The sequence below is a fragment of the Gavialis gangeticus genome, unplaced genomic scaffold, assembly GCF_001723915.1.
Source record: "Gavialis gangeticus isolate Ggan-Ray unplaced genomic scaffold, GavGan_comp1, whole genome shotgun sequence".
NCBI classification, from domain to species: Eukaryota; Metazoa; Chordata; order Crocodylia; family Gavialidae; genus Gavialis; species Gavialis gangeticus.
The window spans coordinates 18,550,946-18,576,481 of NW_017729014.1; the positions used below are offsets into that span (position 1 = coordinate 18,550,946).

The window sequence follows — 25,536 nt, forward strand, 5'->3', positions numbered from 1 at the left end:
CATCAGATCACCCCTGAGCCCGCGCTTTTCCAGGCTGAAGAGCCCCATAGCTCTCAGCCTGCCATTGTAAGGTCCGTTTTCCTGACCTCTGATCTTCTGCATGGCTCTCCTCTGGGCTCTCTTGAGCTTCTCTGCATCCTTTTTGTATTGTGGAGCCCAAAACTGTACGCAGCACTCCAGCTGCAGCCTCACCAAGGCCGAGTACAAGGGGAGAACGACGTCCCGGGATTTGCTTGAGAAGCATCTATGGATCCAAGCCAGCATTTTAATTGCTTTACTAGCCGCAGCATCACATTGCAGGCTCATGTTCATCTTGTGGTCAATCATGACCCTCCAAGTCCCTTTCATCCATAGTGCTAGCCAGCGTAGCACTACCAGGCCTATAAGGATGCTGCAGGTTTTTCCTCCCAAGGTGGAGAACCTTGCATTTTTTGGTGTTAAACACCATCAGGCTCTTGTCCGCCCATTTCGTGAGCCTGTCAAGATCTCCTTAGATCACCCTCCTGTCCTCAGGTGTGGATGCTTTACCCCCAGAGTTTGGTATCATCAGCGAACTTGGCCAGTCCACTTCTGATACCAATGTCTACATCATTAATGAAGATGTTGAACAGTATAGGCCCAAGGACAGAGCCTTGGGGGACCCCACTGGTCACAAGGCACCATGACGACTGACTTCTGTCAACCACCACCCTCTGGGTCCGACCACATCCATAGACTGGCTACAGAAGCTGTATATATGCACACACTAACTAAATAAGATATACCTTCATCATATAATGCTACTTTTCAATTTACTCTCTTCAGTTTCTGTATTAATCTCAGATTATCAAGGTGGTTCTGGATTTTTGTCTGCTTCTGGCACTTTGAAAGCTTTCCTGCTCTTCAAGATGAATTCCACTGAATAGCACTGTTTCCTGCTAAATGTACACTCCATTTACCAAGCCTGGTAAAAATGTCATGCCATAGGACTTTATAGACTTGCCTGCACCAGCAGAGGACTATGCTAATAAATGCTAAAGTGAAGCACTCCAGGAAGCTGCTCCAGGATCATTTCAAAAACTGCATATCTAATGAAAATGTGCCAAATCCTAATGTATAAACTTGGGCCAGAAAGCCCTGCTAATGACCTGTTACACCTATAACTACCACCTTTCATGAAGGAGTGAGTGGTTCGTTCAGAGTGTATCCGTTAGGCTGTGTTGCCTGAGCTTTTGAATTTGGTGAATTCTACTTATTTGACACCCAGCTGTTTACTTCACCGGTGCTAAGATTTCCTCTGCACAAACTGTGCAATGCCAGATTGAAGTGATTCTGCAGCTGGTATTCGGGTGTGTTCAACAGAGTATATTAATAGTACCATGGTAGCTTCCTTCTTTTCTTCTCTTGATTAGCAAACGCACTCAGTATTTCGATTGGGCCAATTGTGACTCTAGGCTGGGTTTACACTTTTATTTAGCTGGCACCTATATTTTTCTTCCTCTCCCTGCCTCCTGCTTTGCTGCTTGTTTGTAGCCATGCTCATTTGTAGAGTCAGTGGTGCCAACTTCAGTATTTGGGGGGCTCTCTGGGAGCTGTGGCTGCTATCACTGTTTCCAGCATCCTGGCAAATACCATCTGACAAAGTAGGCCATTGCTTACAAAAGCTTATGCCTCTTTGAGCCAGTTGGTCTCTGAGGTGTTCCCCCACCCTGCCTTGCTGTCTGCTTAATATCAGACTGAGACAGATAGCCACCTCTCTCTAGCATCCCAGGGAAGGGCCACAGGGCTGCCCAGTGCCATGCATATTTGCCAAAGAGCAAACCAACTGCTCACTGGCAGGCTTTCTGCGTGGGTGGAGCTGGACATGAAAGCTTTGAGCTCACTCCAGCCTCCCATGAAGTAAAGCATTTCTCCAGCCAGGCCGGGCACTTTAGCGAGAAGTCAAAGGGAAGGAAAGGGAGCAGAACTGACTGCGTACATGTGAGCACATGTTTGTGTTCCTGCCTAGGTAGGAATGAAAGCCAGATCCATTTCTTTGTCTGAAGTTGAGGTAATTATCTGGTGGGGGGACAGGGGCCAATTCTTGGAGCATGGGCTTTGGCACACCAGAGCCCCCACTTTTTCTTTTGTTCTCTCGGATGCCACTGGGAGAAGTCATGTGGCTGCTGTTGCAACGTGGTCTCACAAAGCCGCTATTGCTGCTTCACCATCATCATCTGGTACCTGACATCTCCTGAGAGGGCAATTGCACAGATATTCTCCAGTAGGAAGCAGTCTTCTTCTCTCGGAGGCCTGCATTTGATATTTATTCAACTCCTGGGCCCTGCTTTTGAGCTTTGGCAAACCAGAGTTTCAAACCGCTTTCCCTTAGTGATTTTCTTTTCCCCCTCTGAGATGCAGAGCCTGATCCATGTCAACTGGAAGTCAATGGAAATGTGATGGTGAGGGCCAGATACGTAGGTTTATTTGTAGAGCTGGCATGCTGCGTAGTCTTTCGATGGCTTCTGCTCTTACAGAGCTGCCTGTTTCCATCCAAGGTTTTTCCCTTTCTGGGCCCTGGTGCTCCTCAGGAATTAAATTTACATGTATCATCATACATAATGAGAGTACTCGCATTAAATTATTTCCAAACATGTAGCCATAAACTGCTGAAACACAATCAAACTGCTGTGTCCCACAGCCGAATCCAATTATCATCCATGATCATCTTAATATCTGTTCTTCAAGAAAACTGCCAAAACATTCCCCCTTTTTATATGTCAGCAAAGCTGTTACCTTTCACTCTACTTGCATCTCTTGCAAAACCATGTCATCTGTAGAGCAGTCTCAAAGTGAAGAACTATTAATTGCTTTTGGCCAAGGAGTGTGCCTGAATATTTTAACTGTTTTGTAGTTCAAACAGAAAGGGGGGGACTGTGAAGAAGACTTGAACAGAAAAAAACCCAGCAACACGTACTGGATCCAAGAAACATTCACAGCTTTCCTGCTCACGCACTCACAGATCATTCTCCCTTAACACTTCCCAGGCTTTACTGGAGCCCAGTGCAGGTTGAATTATGCAAGGTTATGTTCAAGAGGAGAGTGCTCAACGACTGGTACATGAGCCACAGTGTCCTGTTAAGAGTTTGAAAGGCTGGGATTTCCAGAGTTTCACAGGGCACGATGGGAGAATTCCTAAAGAGCAAGCAGCTGTAACCGCGAATTACCACTAGGTAATAAGTAACCCACCCTATTTGCCTTTAACTAAATTAATATATTTGCTCTCCTTTTCCTTTGCATTTTGGATCAGCGTCTTTGATTTTTAAGGTGGATGGTTTGAGAGACCCATTACTGCGGGGTTTAGTGAAAAAAACAGCTACTTTCTTAAAATAGCAGGCCTCTGAGTTCTCCGTGTGACTCAGTGTGGATGCAGTTCCCTCGCCGAAAATCTGCTGCGCTTCTGTACATTGTGAAGTCTGTGGGAGTTGATGGAACTTCACAGTTTGCAGGAGACACTCAGTCTTTCTCAGCATCCGCTCTCCGCAACCTGTACTCCTGGTAGCGCTGTAGAAGACCTGCAAGGATCTTTCACCTTGCACAGAGTCAACTGCACATATCCAACACTCTCTTCAAGCTGGTGATATTGGAGGCCTGGGTTTGCAGCCCTTACCCATGCAAGAAGCCAGTCCCTTGATGCCGGTGAAATTACTTCTGAGAGAGAGGCAACTGGGGAAAGCCCTAGGGACTCTGGAAAAAGAAAGATTGCAGAATGGGTGTACTGAAAGGCCTGCGACACTTCAGCCTTCTCCTTCTCACCTAGCTGCGTCTTAGTAGTGGGGAGAGAGACGGAGCAGACCGTTTCTTTTATCAGGTCAAGATGCAGATGCTTACAGGCAGAAAGCATCTGGCCCCTGCCTATATTTGCATTCTAGCACATCCCTCCTGTGCAGAGCTCGTCAGGAAGCCACTTCATGAGTTTAGGAAGAATCAGGGCATAAAACCTCTTCGCTGAGTGCTTTTATACTAAGCCTCTGGGCTTTCTGGAGTGTGCCTATACACACACACCTGGCAATCAGAATTTGGCTCTCAGCTACCTTCACCTTTATGGACACAAGTGATTTCTCTAGACGGCTTCTCCCAGAGCATGGACATATTATGCAATATATTTGTTTTAAAATATCTGTTGAATGCAGGTTCAGGTTATCTTGAAAGAATTCTTCTAGTCCTTTCTTCCTTGTATCTGTATTTTCTTTACCCACCCCGTTTGCTTAGACACCGGGGATCTGTCTTACGTAGCTTGATTTTCTGCTAATTATCTGTTTTGTTTTTCTTTTTTAAGCCCTGACATAGAGTTATAAAGGCCCAATCCTTCACAGTGCTACTGTCATTGCTTTTATTGTGAACTGAGGGCACTCTGCATCCTGTGGGAAGGGGATCTTGTGGTAGTACCGTGCTCTTGTGGTATGTGCTCAGCAAAATATACAAATGTTGGTACCTTGCTCGCTTGATCATTTTTATCTTGGTTGCTATTCATTCTAGTGTTCTAGGATTAAAGAGGAAATGAAGCGTGAATTCAGAGAGAGGGACGTTATTACGTACCAAAATGTGAGTTAGTTTTCTTAGTTTTTAGGTGCTTGGATTGTGTTAGTCACAGGAAAGCAGCAGTTGAAACCAGATGTCCCCAGAGAGTGCTAAACTAGACATTTTTTAGAAATGATTTTTAATCCAGTTCTTGTAATAAAAAGGGACCTAACTGTGTAGCAGATCTGAAGAAATGTTGACTCCAGGAAAAATTTTAACGGCCACTAAGTGCAATGGCATTTAGTTTGAAATAGGATTTAAACTGTAAGTGGAAATCACTGTAAAGGTTGTAAACATCATCTAGTGGAAAACGAAACAAGAAACCTACCTGCCTTGTTCTTAAGTGCAGTGTTACCTATTAGCTTCCCAAACCAACTCATGATTATTTCTACCCAGCTCCGTAAATCCAGTACCTTTAAGATGATAGATGGGGGAAATGCACTTTTTTAAATTAAGGAATGGTTTAGGATTGGTAATAACAGTTTTAACTCATTTAGTTAAAACAAAGAAAACCTTGAAGCTAATGTAATGAAGCTATCATTGAAATGCAGATGATCTAAACTGGCTAACTTATTTTGTATAGCTAATCTATTTTATTGGGGCTTCTGCAGCGCATTGGAGAGCTTGAGTTTCAAGTGAAGGGGCTTCAGGGAGAAATACAGAAATGCAGCACTGAAGAGGAAGTCTTAAAAAATAGGCTTGCAGAAAAAGCAAAGGTAACTCTTCCTTCCACTTGCTGTCCTCTAACATCCAGTCCTGAAAAAATTAGCATTCTGAGACTCACTGGCTAACCAGGTGCCAGTGAGACCAAATACACAGCCTGTAGTACCAGTAAAATAGACTGCTTTCATCTAAAGCAGGGCTTCTCAACCTTTTAGACTCATGACGCTCCTCATTAGACTTGGGGCACCCTTTGGAAAATGCCAGCTCTTAGTTTTAGGGATGTATTTGGTAGTCATGTTGGTCTGAGACAAAAACAAATGCAAAAAAACTCTAGAACTGTTGGTTCAGAGATGATACCTTTTATTAGACCAACTAAGAAATCACAAAAAAATATATCCTTCTTTGCAAGCTTTCAGGCACGCGCACCCTTCTTCAGGCTGAGGACAAATCCAAGGTGGTCAAACTCCTCATAGGTAGGAGGAGTTCATTTTGCACAGGTGAATTTTGAGGCTGGAAGTTTGTTCCCTTGGGTCTGACAGCCTTATCTGTACGTCAAGGAGCAGCTCGCACAAAAGACTCTCACAGACCTACGGAAACAGACTTTCAGCCTCAAAATTCCCTTGTGCAAAATGCAGCTTATTTTCTACCTACGAGGATTTTTACCATCTAGTGCCGTGTGTAGACTAAAGATTTGTCCTCAGCCTGAAGAAGCGTGCGTGTGCCCAAAAGGTTGCAAAGAAAGATAATTATTTTGCAATTCCTTAGTTGGACTGATAAAACCAAGAGGTCTAGAGTTTTGCAGCTCTTAATTTTCACTCATTTGCTGCCTAGGGAAAAACAATAGAGCAACACTTCCATTGCAAAGAACTCAGGAAGACCACAACACTTCAGAAATATTTTTCACAATATGGATTCCCATTTGAAATCTCACGGGTAGGTGCTTGCACACCTAACAGCATTCATATTGTGTGGCACACCACAACACCCTGAAAAGAATCTCGTGGTATTCTAAGGTGCTGTAATGTCTTGGTGGAGAAATACTAATTCAAACTAAAGGAGACTCTCTCTTATTTGACTATAGTAATACAGAACTAAAGCTATTTGCTGGCCAACAGCTATATAATCACAGACCAATTGGTAGTTGAACAGGCTGGGTTACATTCAGTAGAGGGCAGCCATGTACTGACACACAAAATGCTGCAATGTTGCCCATGCATGGAAAACTAGGCATGTTCTTTTAATTTCTGTAAGGCATATTGATATTGGTAAAAATTGGAGGAGTTGTCTATATTACTAGTAAGTGAAAGAACCTACAGGAATCTTGTGTTTATAGACTGACTTCAGAATACAGCTTATTTGGTAGCATTTTATCTTGTGCAAAAGAGACCCAAATAACTCTTGAGCCAGAGACTTAGATAATGTAGGGAATGTGGCTAGAAGTATGATGCTGATTACCTACCAGCTACTTACAGCTAGGAAGAAAATAGCTGATATGTTCAAGGCCTGCATATTTTAAAAAGAAAGTAACATTGCATAGCCCAACATGGTATTGCATGGCCTAACATGGTATTGCAAAGCTATCTATGGGTTATGCTATTTTAAAAAGGCTTCTGTACATAATTGTGACAGAACTGCTGAGAGCACTGTTCTGTGATCTTGCTTTGATATTCAAATGATTTCGTTGTTTTAGGCTGAAGAGGAGCTGAAGGAAGAGTGTGAAAGGAAATCTCTCCAATTAAAAGAGATGGGTCGCAGAGAACGCCTAGTTAAAGGTGATTTGGAGCAAGCGAAAGCTCAGGTAGAGGTTACAGAAAAGAAATACGCTCACTCTGCAGTCGATGGTGTAGTTGGCAGTAACATTTATATAGAAAAATGTTATTTGTACCAGCCATGAAAGTCATCCAAACCTGGAACGCTGGAAAAGAAGTGTGTAGAACCGAGCAGAGAGCGTTGTGGCTGACGCATTCATTTTAATTCCAGTTTCTGGGCATTGTGACTACAAAAGTCCATTCCTATGTTTCTGTTATAGATGGCTAAAGTTTATATGATGCACAAACATATGTTTCAATTTTCTATTATCCTGCCCAGCACCCTATATCCCTGTCTCACAGTTACTGACTGAATCTACTCAGTGAAGAACAAGCCCTTTTGCAAAGTACTTTTAATTTCATCAACGTCTGTTTTAGTGCAATTGCAAATCCTTTCAGCATTTAATTTCCTGGTTTAAGGTCCTGTCCTTACAGGACTATATATTATTTATCACCCTCTTTAAATATAGTTGTTGCTGGTGGGTTTTGGCAGTTTCCCCCTGTTCCACATGGATGCAGATGTTTTGCATCTAACAAGTGTTATTATACCTGTTCTAAAACTATACTCAAAGCAATTGCCTCGTGCCCACCTTCTTCATTAACCTGTAGCACAGTTCAGCTAGCAATATTCTTAGCAATGTAAATCTAGCTGACACTGGGCTGAGAAACTGCACTCAGGTTAATTTGAAATAGAGCTGTGTTAATAATCTACTTCATTTGCAAAGGGTTAATTTCAAGCCGTTAGCAATAGCTACTTCTCAGTGAAATCCTGCCAGTGTTTTAACAAGAGCTTCCACAAAAGATAAAACTTTTGTCTCAGGGACATAAGCCCCAAGAGACACCACTATCAGTTAGCTAAGGTTACATTGAGCTGATTTAGCTGGAAATGTTTGCAATTTGCTGCTGGAAATACACAGTGGGGGTAGCATTTTCAAAAGCTTGGGTTGGTTTAACTGCTTCACTAAAGTTAGGAGGTATTTGAGAATCACGCCCAGAGAAGGTCCGCCAGCAACTGTCTAGCAATATGCCCAGCTTGTGGAATTTAAAATGCAACCTAAGCAAAGACCTTGTAAAAGAACTGGGAAATAATTTAAAATACCTGACACTTGGTGCAATCTGGTACCTTTGTTCTTCAGGAACATCTGTACCACCTTCAGGGTTAAATCATTCCTGATTGCAAGTACTTCAGGGGTATCTTGAGAAGTAAGTCAGGGAAATCAGCTGGATCTTCTTTTCAGTTTGGATCTGGAGCATTAGCAACACTCTCCTTAAATCCCATTCTAGCACTTGACCTTTACCACCTCCGTCACTGCTGTCCCCAAAACTGCTTGCTGTAATATGAATGTCAAAACCCTTACTGTGGGAGCAGATTTGGATCACAATTGTCCAAGTCCCTTAATAATTCCTTCTGCTTCTCTTTTGCTGTCATGTAATTGAACACTTCCGTCTCTTGTAGGTTAGCTCTCTTTATTTAGGATATTACTTTAGGGTTCTTCTTCTTTTTGCGGTGGTGTTGCTAGACATTGTATGTACACTCTTTCATCCCATTCTGTCTAACACACTGTACTTAGAAAGATGGCATGAGCTTCTGGGGAATCACTGTTATGTGGCTGACATGGATTTGACAGTCTCCCGAGAGCCTCGTGCAGATTATACCCTTTCACTGAGTAGACAACATGCCTGATATTATTAATTATACTGCCATGCTATCAGCATGGTGTAAACCAGCAGTTTAACAGTAGTTCTTGTTGTGGACTCTTCTGGTAGCAAATTGATTATGAGCTTATTTTACATCCTGATGCAATAGCAAAAGCACACAAGGGGCTTCAAGGTCAACAATCGTAGGCCTAAAATCTCCAAATTAATTGATAATTACTGTTCTTTTTCAATGCTGCTGCCCACTATAATTATAGAAGGTTTTAATAAAACAAAATAATTAAGCTCATGTCCCCTCTTAATTGATTTTTTCTGGGCTAGCGCAGACTAGGCAAATAGATGCAACAGAAATTCTATCTGCCAGTGATTGTCTTTGCTTTATTAATTTCTGTTTCAGCTGAAGTCTTTCAGAAGCCAAATGACTGGAATCGTGTACTCGGTAGAAGACATTGCAGAGAAGACGGTGACAGATCAACAGGTTAATTGGGATGAAAATTCATATCAGTTCATTGAGCTTTCTCACACTTAGGAGGAAGAACATTTTGGTTTTGCTTGTTTACACAATTTTGTTGCTGGGCCACGTTCTTAATTACACAGATTCATTTGGTCACTTGAAAATTCAAGTGAATCTGTAATGACTCTGCCCCTGTCCAGGCTGCAGAGACTTGTCTCTGTGCAGACCGCGTGCTGCAAACAACTCCTACCAGGTAACAGAATGAACCTGGTTCGAAGGAAGCTCACGAGCATAGAGCTAAGATGTCTTTAAACATATGATAGGGTGATTTTGGAACAGGGAGGAGGAGGGATAGAAATGGTGAGTATTGTATGAGTAAATTGGTTGATCAGACATTTTTATAACAGAAGTAATCAATAGGTTGAAGATAATCTGACCTCTTTAGCTGCAAGCAACAGTAGGTAACATTACTAAATTTAAGAGGAAATCTGATTCTTTCTTGCCTCCAAATTTTAGATAGCACCAACGTGCTTTGAGAGCTTTTTTGAAAATTGGCCCGTTGGGGGTGGCATACTCTTTATGCCTAGTCACAGTAATTAAATAATTTGGTGAAGCACCATACTACAGCCATTTTTTTGCTGACTTAGGAAATTTGTAACACATCGGAGCTGTTATACATTAAGACTTTCAAATGAAAAAATGGGTATGTCTTTCTTGTTAACGTACTTATTTATGCATCTCCCTTCATATGCTTTTGACAGTTACTCGAGAAGATAAAGCAGATTTTCGAGGAAAATCTTCAGGTTCGTGTAAAGGAGAAAGTATTAGAGGAGGAAATATGCTCCAGGGACTCTCACCATGCAAGCGTTGATGTGTTAAAGAAATCTTTGGAAGAATTCCAGGTCACTTGTTTAAGTGTCTTTTGTAAACTGGATGTTAGCTGATATATTGCACTTTATTGTCCTGAAGACAGATTTAATTTAGAGGTTTAATGAGAGAAGAGATCCACTTGCATATCACAGAGAGGCGATAAACTGCCACTCTACAAATGGCAATGCTTCGCTGCTAGAATTGTTTGGAAATTTATCAACAGCAAAAGATGATTTTGCTGAAAAGGAAATATTCTGTCAGCCTGGATCGCCTCTCCTTGGTAGCTTATCTTGCAGGAAGCCTAGGAATCAGGACTCCCCCTTGGTGGGCTACTGTGGAGCTATGACTTTGAAGGCTTCCAAGATCCTGACTGGCCTGCAAGAGACCCTGAGAGTCCAAGATCTCCTACCTCCCAGGGCTTCCAGCTCCCCAGATCACTTGCTGTGCTGCCATGGAAGTTGGATTCCGAAGGCTATAAGGATCCTGGGGGGGTCCAAGGAGATTATTTTATTTCAGAAGCAATGAGACATTCCTGCAGCAAGAACTTGGGTGTTCCCAGAGTGAAATATTGCAGAATTTCACTCATGCAAAAATTGATGAGAATTTGGCTTTTTGTCCTGATTTGGTACAAAAGTTATTTTCAAAACTGATTTTTTTAGTGCAAGTGCAGACCTCCCTTTTATAAACCACATAAGAGAGCAAGCGTTTCAGGGTTTGTTTGTTTTTTTGCAAGAGAAAATTGCCATTAAGCTGCATTTTACATGTCGTGACTGTAAAATTGTTCATGTCCAGTCCTTAGGCCTTTGCTAAAAACAAGTGGCAGGGCCCCAAGCGCTAAAACTAAATCTGTAGTCACTGTACCAAAGTAAAATCCAAGATCAAAGCATGAATTCAACTTTTATGTTTCTTCGAAGTGAACTGAAAATAATTTGTTGCAGATTTTTAGAATTGCACTCAACGAAATCTGTGCCTGCAGTTACGATAATGGCATGTGTAAGGACAAATTAGATTCTGATGAGTCATTTATATGTGAATACAAAAGTCTTGTGCAGTTCTGTAAAACAAGGGCAACTTTTGTTTTATCCTTTTAATATGCCACGTTGGTTTCTTTTAGGGCTTCATCAAGTTATGAGAATAGTAATACTCAGTATCCATTTCAGCAGAAGAAGCTTTGCTGTTAGCTATTCAGACTGCTCAATAAAATGTCATTTATTGAAACCAGAGGAAATGGGACTTGTAGGCAGGAATTTTCACAGAAGCTTAAGGGATTTGGGCACCAAATTCCCATTAACATCCAGTACTAGACACAAAACTCCTAAGGATATAAGTTCTTCTTAATTTGACCCCTGTAACATTTCTGGGGCCTGGGGTGGGAAAAACAAAAAAAATTGCTGTTTCAGAATTTTAAAAAATGATCCTTTGGCCCAGTCCCTTTGCTGAGTAGGTGCTGTACGTTACTTCTTATTGTTACACAGGATCTGATTTGGTTTTACTTGAGTTAGAAAAGTCCTCCTGGGAAGAAGTTTATATTTAAGACTGCTACGAACTCATAGGGATAATTTGTGCCAAAAATAGAAATACATTGTACCATAGAGCAGCAGGCAGGTCGCCACTCAGGGAGTTTTAAAAAAACCCTCTGAAATGGTGGGGCTAAACCCTGTTGGGTGCAGAACTCTATGGACATGACCACGACAGTATAGGGATACTGCAGATAAAACCGTTCAGGTTTAGTATCCAATGGAGTGAGGAAAATAGCATTATATTCTAAAAAAACCCCACTTTCCTGACAGCTGTTGCAAAAAGTAGTCCTAAAAGAGAGCATGATTTTGAGAGCAGTAATGTGGTATTATCTTGCTGTAAACTGTTCAGTGTTTTATCTGTTGTTTTAAGACCCAAATTACCATAAAGTTTGGATGGTTTATCATTAGTTCTTTTTCAGGCTTTCTTAAAAACCTCCTACGGCAGCCCTGGCTTGAAATCAGAGATTTGTAAACTTCAAGAGTTGAGCATTGACACTTCTGTCTTGTGGGTCCACGTACCAGTAATTGCCATTCTAAACAGTTTACTCTCGTGGGTAGAGGGCATTGAACTGCTCCTGCAGGATGTGGGGATTGACACATCCCACCCTGACAAAGGTTTATATCTTGCTGTTTGTTCTTTTTTCCTTTCATTGGCCTCATGTGAAATGCTTTTCCGTGAACTAAGCATGCATGTTCAAAATGCATTTTAAATTATGAGCACTTCTTAATCTTAAAGCCTATAATTTGCGACAACCAGGAATGAGCATAGCAACTAATAGCTTGATATAGGGTCAAAAGAGGACATGTGCAGAGTAACAGGCAGCAAAATTCTTGTGCGTTTCAATATTAGGTCTAGTTAGAAGATCAGAACAGCTAAGTAGAATAAGGAAAGCAGATGGTTCTGATACTAAATTTTCAAGCTCACCTTTTTGTATTATGTAGCTGGGAAATTCAGAAGAGCTTAAGAGACCTGGGCACTCATCTTTCACTGAAATGGGAGATGAACACCAACTCACGTGAACTCCTTTGAGATTATCATCCTACAGTAGTTTGAACATTGCAGCAATATATTTTTGAACCTGCAGCTTTGTACATCATCCTTAAGGCTGATTGATCATAATGCAAAAATATGGAGAAAGTCAGGACAAAGACGACAATTTTATTATTATGAGAAAAAAGGGAACTTGCAGCATAGGGCAAAAGCAATCACATAATAAAAATGGGTTTGATGTCCTTTACATTACGAAGAAAAATGTTTAAAAGTACTTAGTAGTTTTGGTAGTGCAAGAGTGATGTAGCCATGATGGTCCAGAAACTGTGCGAGAGGCAAGGATTTCTTGGGGTGATATCTTTTATTGGACCAACTGTGTAACAGAGTTAGATAAGCTTCCAAATGAAAGACATTATCTCAACTATATTAATAGTTCTGGTCATTTTGTTAATTCACCCACCACTACCCTAGATTTATTTTGCATCAAATGTGTAAAAAGTCGTGGGGGAATGTTGTTCAATAACAGGCTGCTGTCATAGTTGTACCAAAAACAGTCCCTTGGTCATCATGAGCCCTTTTTGATCTTCAACTTCTTAGGCCCTCTTTCCAAACCAGAATCTAGCTCTGAACATCTCCACGCTTTAGTTCAGAGTCTAGTTATTTAATTGCAATAGCTGGTTGTTACATGTATAATTAACTAAGCCATAAGCTTACCTTTGACACTCCCAAACTTTGGGGGAATAAGGCTTTAAGTTTGCAACTTGGATTCAGGTAGTGTTTGAGTGTTATCAGGTTAGCTAGTTTCTGCTCTGGCTATTATTCATTCTGGAGCACTAATAGAATTTGATTTTCCAGCAGTTCTTTCTTTATCTTCTTTTTTTTTTTTTTTTACACTATCCCTATATTTATTGTCTAACTGATACAAAAATCACTGCAGTTGGTATCAACCAGAGCATATGCGGTATTTGCCTTTTCAAATGTGTTATATAGATGATGGATTGTATGCAGTCAGATATCTTGCTCCATTGAAGTTATCCATTTTGTGGTGTTTTTTTCTCTTTGCAACAGAATACAAAGTCCTTGACAGTGAATTTAGCATTTAATGCCAGCTCTCTTATCTGAGGTGCGGGGAAACAGATTGTCTTGTCTTTCTGTTCCATTCTAACCCCTATTTTGAAACAGAGCAGTTGCTATTTCTGATACACTGGGAAGAAGTTAGCTTCGATTGTGTGTGGAAAAACAGATAGCTTTTCATGCTTTCATGCAGAACAGTCTATTGTGTCATGTCAGTCATGTTATGTAGTTTAACCTCCGGTGATTAATTGCACTGAAAAGCAGAGGGAAAATTCCCCTGTGTTGTGAATGCTAACAGAGCTTTAAAAAATGCATTTACATATATAAATGTGAAATAAGAGGGTGGATGAAGGCAGCCAACACTGGAAGTCATGATCTTATACTGTTTTTGCTAGCATAGCTTAGAGTGCCAAAAGAGCCTGAGAACGCGGTGTGTAATGGAAAGCCAATCCAGCTTTTGAAGGCTCAAACTATACCATGCAGCATATTACTGGAATGTGTGTAATGTGTATGTGCGTGTGCATGCATGTATATAGATGTGTGTGGGGGGGGGTATGCATATGTATGTATGTATGTGTATATATATATGTACCGATGTGTATGTGTGCGTCTATGGTAGGTGATGAGACCTAATGGGTATAGCATGCTTCCTTTTTAAAGAGTAGGTAATGACTGGGATTAACTTGCCTCCATATTGAATAGCACATAAACAAGAAATGATGTTCACTCTCCTGTGTCCTCTGTATCTGTATACCATACTCAACACTTGACATGGTAACCACATGTTGGTATGGGATAATTTCATGGAGGTCTGTTTGATCCCCTCCTCAGTTTGTAAGGGAAGAGAGAAGCTATAAAGAAGAGACTGAAATAAAGACTAGCCTTGTTTGGTTTAAAAGGAAAACAAGCTGCACCCTTAGTTGAACCTTTCTTATGCATCATCACTTTCCACTAAGTGGCTGAAGTGAGAGAACCCTCCAGGAATAAAAACACATCATGTCATTGAAATATCTTTTCTTTCCAAGGGCTGGCTTCATACATTAAGTGTCTGCGGGAGAATAATCATCAAACTGTGGGCAGAATTCAAACACTTCAGGTAAAATAAAATACTTGAGACTCTCTTAGTGGATTTGTATGAATAAAAGACGAAAAAATCATAGGGCTATTATAGATTTGGTTTACAAACTGTCATTGAGTATTTTATAAAAGCGGATATCTGCCATGCATTAGGGTGGTTGGTTGTAGCTGCATTGGTCAAAGGACATAGACAGCCTTGTCTTACAAAAGTGGAGGAATATAGGAAGCGCAGTAGGATGTGCCAGCAGCACAGCCTACCTGGAATCACGCTCTCATTGCCCAATTCGGATTTGGTATTTGAACAATGTTTTTCAAAGTCACTATATATTAAAGAAAAAAATGTTTGAGGATATCATTCATTTTGGAATAAGTTGCTAACATCTAACATGGTTTCTTTTTAGTCCGCTTAAAATATGAGTCCTTCAATATCTTTTTTAACCAAAATTTCCCTCTAGGCCCAATTAGGCGAGTTGCAGGAATCTCAGAATTCCCTGCTACAGAAAAAGCTGAATGAACAAAAACTGGAATATGAGAGAGAGTTGCAAAACAAGATAGAGCTTATTGTCCTGGAGAAGGAGGAGGAAAACAAAAAGGTACAATAGAGCTGTTCCTTGTACAATGTTTCTTTTACCCACAAAAAATATGTACAAAAATTATTATGTTTGCCTATTTAGGAAAGAGAAATTGTATCTTGCAAATGCACATCCAGATTGAAATGCCTGCAAAGCCCAGGGGTAAAATGTTGGCTCTGATGAAGTCAGAAGAAATTCTATAATTTCTTCAGTAGTGCTCTCCTCTGCACCTATGCTTACCATACACTGTGCTGCTCTAGTTAAAGTAAGGAAATCGAGACTTGCAATCATGACCCACATGTTAAAGGAACATAAACTGCTATGGGGACCAGGAGAAGAATATGAAAGATACTGTGATCTACAGATTAGTGCAACAAAGAATCAAATTCTACATGTGAGCCTGAGCAAGAGAATTAAATCTGTACCATATTGTCTTGCATATAACACATCCTAGGATACAATAAACACCTTGTGTATTGTAGAGTGAAAAAGAAAAAAATCTTTCCTCGTAGTAAGTAACTGAATTGCAGCAACTAGGGATCCAAGCCTGCGTCTTTTTCTGGTCCCGATTTTACTTTCAGTTTTACCCATGAGTGGCAGAACCTGCTCTTACTGTTTTTCTTGCATATCCTGCATAGACCGATTTCCAGCAACTGGTATTTTGGGGGAATTGGTGTGTCCATGTTGTATATGAGAAAGTATAGTAGTAGATTTATGTACCTCACCAAGTGCTGCGAGACTTAACTGCACTCAGCTGCGAGACTCAAATCACCTTGAGATTTGAGGATGAAAGATGCATTGTAAAAACACTTTATTTAGAAGTAATAATGTTTACAATAACCTTGTGGGGACTTACAAACTCCAGCTGGTTTTTAATGGGTTGCTAGTAGCTGTATTTCAGTGAAGCCATGTATTATAGTTTTGTCTGAATTGCTCATCAGTCCCCTGTAGAAACTTCCTTCCTACACTTCCGATTTTCAAATTAATCAGTTAATCAGCAGCCTGTTCACTTCCTCTTTTCTTTTTGCCATTGCTGCAGTGCCTCCCTGAAGTAGTCTCCCCTTTCTTTTTAAAAGAGCCCACTCAGCGAGCCTTCCTTCAAAACCCATCCTCCCTCCAAAGTTGTGATTCACTGCTTTCATTTTCCTATTTCTAGCTCAGCATTATCCTCCCTCAATGTAATATTCCTTTATTTGTGAGGATGGCTGTTGGTACTTGCATGATAATGTGATATTATTTCTCAGATTCTAGAAAATGCTGTCGTTGCAGAGAAGGATAAATTAAAGGATTTTTTGGAGAGAGAAAAGCAGAAAGTTCAAGATATGGAAAGTCAGTTGAGACATTTGACTGAGGTTGGTAGAAATCCAGTGATGAGGGAGAATATTTTGTACTCCTAGTTTGAAAAATCCAGTGTACCTTATGGAGCCCATCAGCCTGGTGCTCGATGGGCCACGTTGTTTTGGTCACGTGCAAAACATCACCGTAAAATGAATGTGCAAGTTTTGTGTTCAGCCTGTGCATGTATATACACTTTGGTATGAACACTTTGGATATGAGTCAGCCATCCATAGGACTCTAAAATGATGAAGATCCCTGAAGAAAGAACAGCAGCCATCAGGAAAAGCAAAGATCTATGCCACGGGGTTTAGTTAGATCAATGCAATGTTGCTCTGTTTCTCTGCAGTAACAACGATGTCAATGATTTCTCAGTAATCACTAGCCTAACCAAATTGTCTTTTCTGTACTGATGTTTCTAAGGACTATATATGTGTCCTTTACTTGAAATAATTGGCACCAACTGGAACTACCTCATTAAACCCATTGTAGCAGCAAGGCAGCTCTGACCTTTTTTCAAATCTATGCAAGAAAATGAGAAGTACATGATAGTGGGTTTCTCCAGTTGAAATAATAGTATTAATGAAAACAATCAGATAAAATATTTACTGGTTAGTTTTCTCATGTATTTATTGCACATTGCCTAATGTTTAACTATAAAACTGAATCATGTCTATGACTGTGTGCCAGATTCACCGTTGGTATCAAAGGGAACATCTCCTTTGACTTTGTTGTTGTTGTTCCCAGTTACACCCAGGGTTATTTCTCAGATATGCATATGTAACCTGAGTGTGTTAAAAGAAGGTATTTGCTAATCTTTCTGATATTTCATAATCAGAATCCATATATGATGGCGGTTGGAGGAATGGATGAATGCAGACTCATTTGACACTGGTATTGTAATAACAGGAGGAAGTTCAGAAGTTAATTTTTGCTACCATTGTAAATGACTTCCAGTGAAAATTAAGTTCTTTCATTCAGAGCTCAGTACTGCACATCTGAAACTTTTCCTTAGAGTGGACCTCTGGCTACACTGGCTTATATAGTGTTCAACATCTCTCCCAGCTATACAGTTTGTCCGATAAGCCTTACCACAAAATATCCCTTGCTTCTCATATACAGCGTTCAAATAGATTTCAGCACTGCTAGAAATGAAAGGAAGTATACTGGGTCTTGATCCTCATCTATCACTTATTTTCTGACTTAGGTAATTGAACTAAAATCAAAAGAAGATGACATTGTAAATTCAAAACTAAGAGAAACTGTGGACAGCTTAGAAGAGGCTGGAAAAAGAGAGGTAACCACCATACCAAAGAGATTGTTTAGCAGGGTTTGAACTAGAGACAGTTTTGTCTGAATGCAATTTTTTTTCATTACATCATGAAGAGCAGGTCTGCTTCAAGCTCTCCCAGGGTCCCCTCCTGAATTGCTGAACTGAGGGGTCACCTTCTATCTGATTGTAACCAGAGTTGGGGATTGTTGCTAGTGCCTTATCTTTTTAGCTCTGTAAATCCCAGCTTCAGATGTTGCTGGTGGCCTAAGCAAGGTTCTTAACATAACCATTCAAACTCTGCCAGTCCCAACCTAAAACTGTAAGATGGGTTCAGTGCTGGAGGAAGAAGAGGACCAGGATGATGGGCCAGGCAACAGCATCTATGCTGCAGGAGTCGGTCCCTGGAGCAAGGGAAATAGTCAGTGAGTGAAGGAGCTAGAGAAGAAAAGTTTCTAATCCTACAACAAACATCCCACTGCCTCTGCACACATCTCTCAGCAGGGAGCGTCAATCAGGTGCAAAGCCTGAGGAGGGGTGTAACTTCTCAAGAGGCATAGCATATTCCCTCATTCCCACCATGGCAGAGAGGAAGCAATAGGAATAGAGCTCTGAATTTTTTCTCCAATACCTACTTGCCTGGGGGCTACTCGTATTGCCCAGGCTGAAAGATATTTGTCCTTATCCTTTTCTGCTAAAATATACCACATTTTCACAGAATTAATGCATCCTGTTTCATAGGCCATGTTGAAGGAGCAGTTATTGGTGCGAGAGAATCATCTAAAAACCATTCGGGATGAGAATGAGATACTGAAGCAGAAACTTCAGGAAGAAATAATGGAATATAAAGAACAAATCAAACAACATTCGCAGACAATAGTTGCTCTAGAAGACAGGCTGCTGGAGGCCACACTGCATCAGAAGAACATAGAGGGCGAAAATTTAGCTCTACAGGAAAAAATTGAAGGTAGCTAAATGTTAAATTAGCTGCATACTTACAAAAAGAGTGGAACATTGTTTTCCTACTATAAAAGAGCACTCTCTTTGTATTCTGTTGAACTGGGTCTGGATATCTTAGTAGCTCAGTGTTACCATGAGTTAGTGATTTTCCACGAGTGAATAATAGTTCTTTGAAAAGTCTCTTTGTTCTACAATGTCTTCTATTACACGGTTTTTCTAGATACGGTGAGGCCTCAATGCGGGCAGGCTTTCTGTTCAAGAAAGACCCTTGAAAGCAAAGTGGGACCTGAGCACAGACCTAAAGTTAAGCATGTGTTTGTAAACCTGAATAGGAATGGATTTAAATACACATTGAAATTCTTCCCAAATTGACACCTAAATAACTTTGTTTCTTAAAAAGCCATCACTAAAACTTTAAAATCATTATTGGTCTAGAAGACAAAGTTCCTGTGGTTCCTAAGTCAAAGCAATTCCTTGGTAGTGGCTTCTTGCTCATTAATTTCTAGATTGGAAGAGAGAGACTTTGGGAAAGAATGAAGGATGCTAATCAAATGACATGATTCACTAGTTGATGGGAAAATCTACTGAACGTTCTCTTGAAATCCCTTTATTGAGCTCAGATCCCTTCACAAAAGCAAACAAATATAAAGTACCCATAATCTTTGAGACTAAGCTCTTTACTTGGTTGATTGTAAATAGCCTTGTTTTTTTTTTCAGCACTTCAGAAAGATCCTCCCATATCATCATCATCCATTTCACAAGAAATTTCGGACAGAGAAGAATTCCATAGTCGTCTTCTGTAAGCAACTGATAACTACTCTTTGGTTTTGTTCATTGTGGAAGAAGGTTTAAAGGAACCTCATAATCACAAACTGAGTTTTAAAAGGAGAGGAGGCTTGATTCTCATTTACAGTAAGGCCTGTTTATACATTCTTACTGAGAACGTGCCAGTGCAACTTTAGTCCACTTTCAGGCCCCAGAGTGCAAATGAGAATCTGGCCCAGATTATCTAATCAGCAGGTGCATCTACACGTGCATTTACTGCGCACTAAGCAGCTTTTAGGCCAGCGTCTACAAGTGTAGCTGTTAAAGCACAGTAACGCTGTGTGGACTGACTTGGGACTAAAGTTAGTCCTAAGTCAGTCTACATGCACAGTGTTACTGTGCAGTAAGGCATCTACATGTGTGTTACTGTGCAGTAACTAATCAGGCATCACATTTTTTACATGCATGATACAGGTATCAAATTTATGCCCAAGTTGGTGTAAGTCGCCATAGTTACTGCACAGTGATTTTGGTTACTGCACAGTAACCTAAATCACTGTACAGTAAATGTGCATGTGTAGATGTGCCCAGTATGTATAGAGGCCCATCTTAATGGGAAATGTGAGGGATAAACCAGTTTTTGGACCATCTTATTTTAGGGGGGATTTTGGTAAGGGGGATTGAAAGTATATTAAGCCACAGAAACATATAGCATGTTATGCCTGTCATGTGGGACTGCTAAATTAATTGTTTTTAGTATGAGTGCTCAGCATACATCTCATGGCCCAAGTGCTGTTCTCATCTTGAACATGGAGGGGAAACCAGCTGAAACAAAGTGTCCAGTATGTAGCAGTCTGCTTTGATCTGAGCAGTCTTTGATGCAGAATACTACATCTGTTTAATCTCTTTTCCATTCTGGAAAACTGGGCATAACAGCCTGAGTTAAGAACTGAGAGACTGTAAATCCCAACTCTATATCTCTGGATTTATGGGATTTAAAATCATACTTTAAAAATAATTTGTATGTGTTAATTATATGACATTACCTTGTAAGACATGTATATGTTAAGTAATATTAATCTTTCAAATGAAATTGGTTTTTGCTATTATCCATCTCATGAATTTCAGAGAAGAATTAGCAGCTGCTCGGAAGGAAATCCTGTCCAAACAGGCTATCATTTTGGGATTAAAGAAAGACCTCTCAGAAGCCAAAGCTAGAATGTCGGATATGATAGGTTTGTCAAATATATCATGTGATTTACAAAACTGTCATGACTTCACCCAAAATAATTGGAGACTAGATATTAGTTGAAGGAGAAACAATCCCAGAGATAATGAAAAAAGGATTTCACTTTCTCCTGACAGTATTTTCATTTGGGTCTAGGCAGAAGCAAACTTTTTTTTTCCTCTTCCCGTTGCCTGGGTAAATTATACTTTGGACTCAGTAAAAAGAAACTAACATTTTTAGAAGCGGTTACTGATTATGCCGGTTGTTTTTGCAATATCCAATCTGAGATACTGAGAAGGAGGCTGATTCATAGAAGCGCTGAGCCATTCCACTCCTGAAAATCCGCCTTCTTTAAGGTTTCCTTTAGCTATAAAATATGGGTGTATGAACCCACACTGCAAGTAGCAAATTCAGTTAAGCTGCCCACAATAAACAGTACAAGCTACCCTTCCTTACACCTTTCTAACTCAAGCAAATCACTGGTTTAATAGCAATAAAGTCAAATAGTCAGACAGAAAGACAAAATTTGTACAGTGCTCTGCAGAGTCAGAAGCCTGGGTCCTTGGAAGTACAAAACTTTTCAAAGCATTAGTTTTGATAGGACTTGAGGGTACTTTTCACTATTCAGCAGTAAGGTAGACAATAACCACTATAAACTCTATGCAGGAGAGCTCAGTGAGAAACAAAAGATGGAGCTGGAGAGAAATCTAAACCTTGTTAAATGCCAAGAGAGTGAACTGAACATGCTTAGACAAAAGCTATTTGCAATGTCAAACCTTGTGGACAAGAAGGATAAGGACCTGAAAACAACAGCTGAAGAATTAAGGTAAAAGAACATCAGCAGAAATGATAGGAAAGCGATAGTGTTCCTGAAAAAAGAAATAATCAAGTCAAATCAGCATTTCATTTAGATAATTAATTCCCTTGGAACAAAAGCAATATTTTAAAATGTAACATTTTATCAAGCCAGTCCTTCCCTTTCGGAAATCTCAAACAGTCTGATATATGGGTTTGAAGGACCATTGCCAATTGAGTTGCAACTAAATCATAGCTTATTATCTATTCCTGCCTATTCATTTATATTCTTCAGTAGCTAACTTTGTTGCTGTCCTCAGCAAACTGTTTGTTCATTTTCATCTGTCATCCTCCTTAGCAATATTTTCTGCTCTCGCCACAGGCGTGCCAAAGAGAACCTGAAAATCCTGAACGCAACCAAAAAAAAGGAGGTCAAGTTTGAGAAATTGCCTCAAAAGAGTGTTCAGACCAATACCACTACAGTAAATGATGTCCGTGAAACCAAGGCAAGTCCAAATCACAACAGTCAGCACTTGTAGCAAACTTTCTGAATGCAGTAGATAAAAGGGAAAAATAAAATAAGTAACTGTTCTATAAAGAAAGCAGAACGATATGTCCTTGATGCAGTAACATTTAGACTGAACACGCCCAAGGCCTAGGTTAACCATCTATGAGACGGGCTACCCGGAGATTGAAAAGAAGAGAGGGAAGGAATACGCTGATGATATTTTCTATTGTATTTTCCATTTGAGATGTGCCTTTCCTAAAGGGTGGTTCTCTAACCAGCCCTGTGTCTGACCTCATCCCAGTGCAAATATAATAAAATCAGCCAAAATCAATGGAATGACACTAGTGAAAAATCCACAAGACAAGAATCAGACCCACCGGGTTTAGTGCTTTCTAGCGCATACTTGAAATTCTGAATGCAGCTTAGCACTCTAGAGGGAATGAGGCAGTGAGGTATACATGCTTGATGTCTGTAGGTGGACTGGGCCAGAGAGCAATGTTTTCATTCTCACACGAGAGCAAGACGTATGATTGATTTCTGAGTGGCTTGCTAGGCTTTGTTCCTGCCTGAAGGCTCTCTTGCTTAGATGTTAATTCTAACATCAGCACCCCACCCAGGCTGCTGTCTGCTGTGCATGTTCCAGAAAAATAATTTAAATATGTATTTTATGAACCATCTCATTGTGTACTTAGGCTTAATAGGTACCGCATAATAGCCCACACTTACCCTTTGTTAACCGTTTGCTAGCACCCACCCAACTAGTTGTTTTGGCTTCTCTTAAATTTGATTGCACATTTTTCAAGGGAGGGATTGTAGCTTCCTTTGTGTTTGTACAGTTTGTAGCATAATCAAATGCTGAATTTGCTTAGGACCTTTGAGTACTGCTGCATCATAAATGACTAATATCTACAGAAGCCGGTTATATTATGGATGGCTCTGTATGCTGGTTATGTGGTATTGATGAGAAACTGGAATTTATCCCCAACCACTTACCGGGTGCACACAAGGTGGAAAAGTTTGCAACAATCTGTCTGCAGCACAGCTGAGTTGTTGGTTTAGAAGTAAACTGCTTTGAAAGCAGTTTGGTAAAGACAAGTCATAAAAGTATTTTAAACTTCCTGATATAGCGGCTGGGGAAATGACAAAGAAGAGAATGTGTTAATTCATTTATTTGTCTTCGTTGTGGTGGGACTTCCACTGTCAGATGAGAAGCAATGTTGATGGTCTAAGCCAGGGGTGCCCAAAATACCCGACCCCCAGACTGGATGAGTGGTGTAGAGCTGGCCCTATCTGGTGCAGGCCAGATCTGGTGTGGTTTGTGGTTCAATCTGGTGTGCTGGCCTGGCCACATATGGCCACATGCTGCTCCGACCATACACGTCTGCATCCAGCCCTGTGCTGACCTGACTTCATGCTGATGTGATCTAGCACACAGGGCCATATCATCTTGGGCCGCAGAGCCATGGCAATTAGCACTGCCGCCACTTCCCTGCTGCTGAATTTCTGGACCTCAGATGAGCTGAATGACACAGGTTCATAAGCAGTTGAGTACTGCTGCTCTAAGCCTAGGACTAAGAGCTAGAAAATCCTGGCTTCCATACCTATTTCTGGCACAGATCTGCTGCACAGCCCTAAGTAAATCATTAAAACCAACAGTCTGAAAAAATGACCATTGACTTATTTTTTGCCTAAGCTTGTTTAAATGATGCACGGCCCTGAGAGCCTTTGTTGATCTGTATTGGAATTGGCAGTGCTTAGCATTTGTGAAAAACTGGGCCTGCAGCTTGTCAGTCTGATCACCTACAATTGTGGTACACAAAGTCACTAGCCTTTCTGAAAAATATTGTTCTTAAGCTCCTTGATTTCTCCAATGGAAAGCTAAGTGCCACTGTCTTGACTTACCTATTGCACAGGCATTGTGTGATGGTAATTAGCTAAGGTTTATACAGCGCTTTGCAAATGTGAAGTGTTGAAAGTGCTAAGTGTTGTTATAATTGCCAGTTAGGTAGGAAAAAGCAGCTTGTAAAAAGATAATATGCTTTAGCTCTCATTTCCTTTTGCAGATCCTTTGCACAGCAGTACCTTGCTGTTCTTTTCTGTGATAAGTAGGGCTTGAGTCTTGTCGTAGCATGACAGTCCAGGAAACATATGAGAAGCAAGGGGTTTTTGGTAGTATCTTTTTTTTGGACCCACTCTGTAGTTGAGAGATATTAACCTTTTTGGGTACAAAGTGCCCTTCCCTGGGTTTGGGAAAGAAATAGGTATAGCCTAGGCTAAATGCCAGCTGCTTCTTTCTTTTTCATGTTGTGGATTTTACCTTCTAGCTGAAGAATTTCAATATTCTTCATGCAGTAGTAGGACTGGAGTGCTGTACCTATGACTGTCATCCAGAAAATATGGGAGTGGGGGCAGGTTTGGACGAACTTATCTTTTACTGGACCAACTGTAGTTGGGAAAAATGTTAGACAGGAAGAAAAAGGAAATATCTGGTGTTTAGCTTGGGCCACATTTGATTTCACCCCAGACCTGAAGAAGAGTTCTTTGCACCCAAAAGCTTGTCTTCCAACTATACAGTTGCATAAAGAAAGGAAAAAAATGCAATTTTTCCCCATTTTGTTTGGAAACACTCAATATAGTTCCTTGCTTCAAAATCTGGATGGATTAAAATAGGTAGTAAAAGCAGGAAAAGATTCATTCCACTGTATCAGTCTTTTGCAAAAACTATGAGAGGAACAAGGTAAGCTGAAATGATTTGATTCCAGTAGACCAAATAGTAATTTGTGGCTGGACACTGAACTAGAGTTTATCACCAACCATTTATTGGATGCACACGGAGGCAGGAAAATTTGCAGCTACCCTAATTAGTATCCTCCGTTTATCACTGCATGCATTTGAATTAATATGTTTGTGCAGATTTACAGCTATGTATATTAGTAATAAAGCACTAGCTGTGGTAGAATACTGACATACTCATTTGCATATTTTAAACAATATGTTTGCATGCTTTTTGGGTTCACTTCCAAATGTGGGTTTCAGAAGGATTCAAAGGGCATGCTTTGAAAACGAGAAATGTGTCAATGTGCTGCATGAAATATTTTGAAGGCAGAAGAAAGGAAAAGTCTTTCAGGGGAGCAGCACCTTTATTTAAACTTTGTACAGGATCGAAAGGGCTGAACAATTTATCTTCAATTTACACTTTTGAGATTAATGCTCAGTAAACTTCCTGTAGGTACTGCTAGCCAGCAGTAGGAAGGACTGACAAGATAGCCTGTACACCTATTTTACCTCTGGACCTCCCATCCCCATGGAGAAAGCCACTTTCTCTAGACCATCTGGCCTCTTGGTGCATCTAAGATGATCAGTATATAGTTTCAAGCCAGCAAAAGCAGAATTGCAAGTACTAGACATTAAACATAAGAGTTTTAGGGAAGGCTGAAGGATTTTCATGGCC

At 40.4% G+C, this 25,536-nt stretch overlaps 1 protein-coding gene across 5 annotated transcripts in view; it reads left to right on the forward strand.

Annotated features, from left to right (window-relative positions):
- FHAD1 (forkhead associated phosphopeptide binding domain 1) overlaps positions 1 to 25,536 on the forward strand; it is a 57,365-nt gene that overhangs the window by 18,730 nt on the left and 13,099 nt on the right. For 3 of the 5 annotated variants that reach the window (XM_019511882.1, XM_019511881.1, XM_019511884.1), the window contains exons 9-23: positions 4,498 to 4,563; positions 5,151 to 5,255; positions 6,893 to 7,000; positions 9,064 to 9,144; positions 9,882 to 10,022; positions 11,930 to 12,125; positions 14,601 to 14,671; positions 15,108 to 15,245; positions 16,469 to 16,576; positions 17,767 to 17,856; positions 18,571 to 18,796; positions 19,507 to 19,588; positions 20,683 to 20,789; positions 21,449 to 21,608; positions 21,960 to 22,083. In XM_019511882.1, the coding sequence (XP_019367427.1) occupies positions 4,498 to 4,563; positions 5,151 to 5,255; positions 6,893 to 7,000; positions 9,064 to 9,144; positions 9,882 to 10,022; positions 11,930 to 12,125; positions 14,601 to 14,671; positions 15,108 to 15,245; positions 16,469 to 16,576; positions 17,767 to 17,856; positions 18,571 to 18,796; positions 19,507 to 19,588; positions 20,683 to 20,789; positions 21,449 to 21,608; positions 21,960 to 22,083 (1,803 nt within the window). The remainder of the gene's footprint in view (positions 1 to 4,497; positions 4,564 to 5,150; positions 5,256 to 6,892; positions 7,001 to 9,063; positions 9,145 to 9,881; positions 10,023 to 11,929; positions 12,126 to 14,600; positions 14,672 to 15,107; positions 15,246 to 16,468; positions 16,577 to 17,766; positions 17,857 to 18,570; positions 18,797 to 19,506; positions 19,589 to 20,682; positions 20,790 to 21,448; positions 21,609 to 21,959; positions 22,084 to 25,536) is intronic. The other 2 variants (XM_019511883.1, XM_019511885.1) reach the window with 2 other exon arrangements.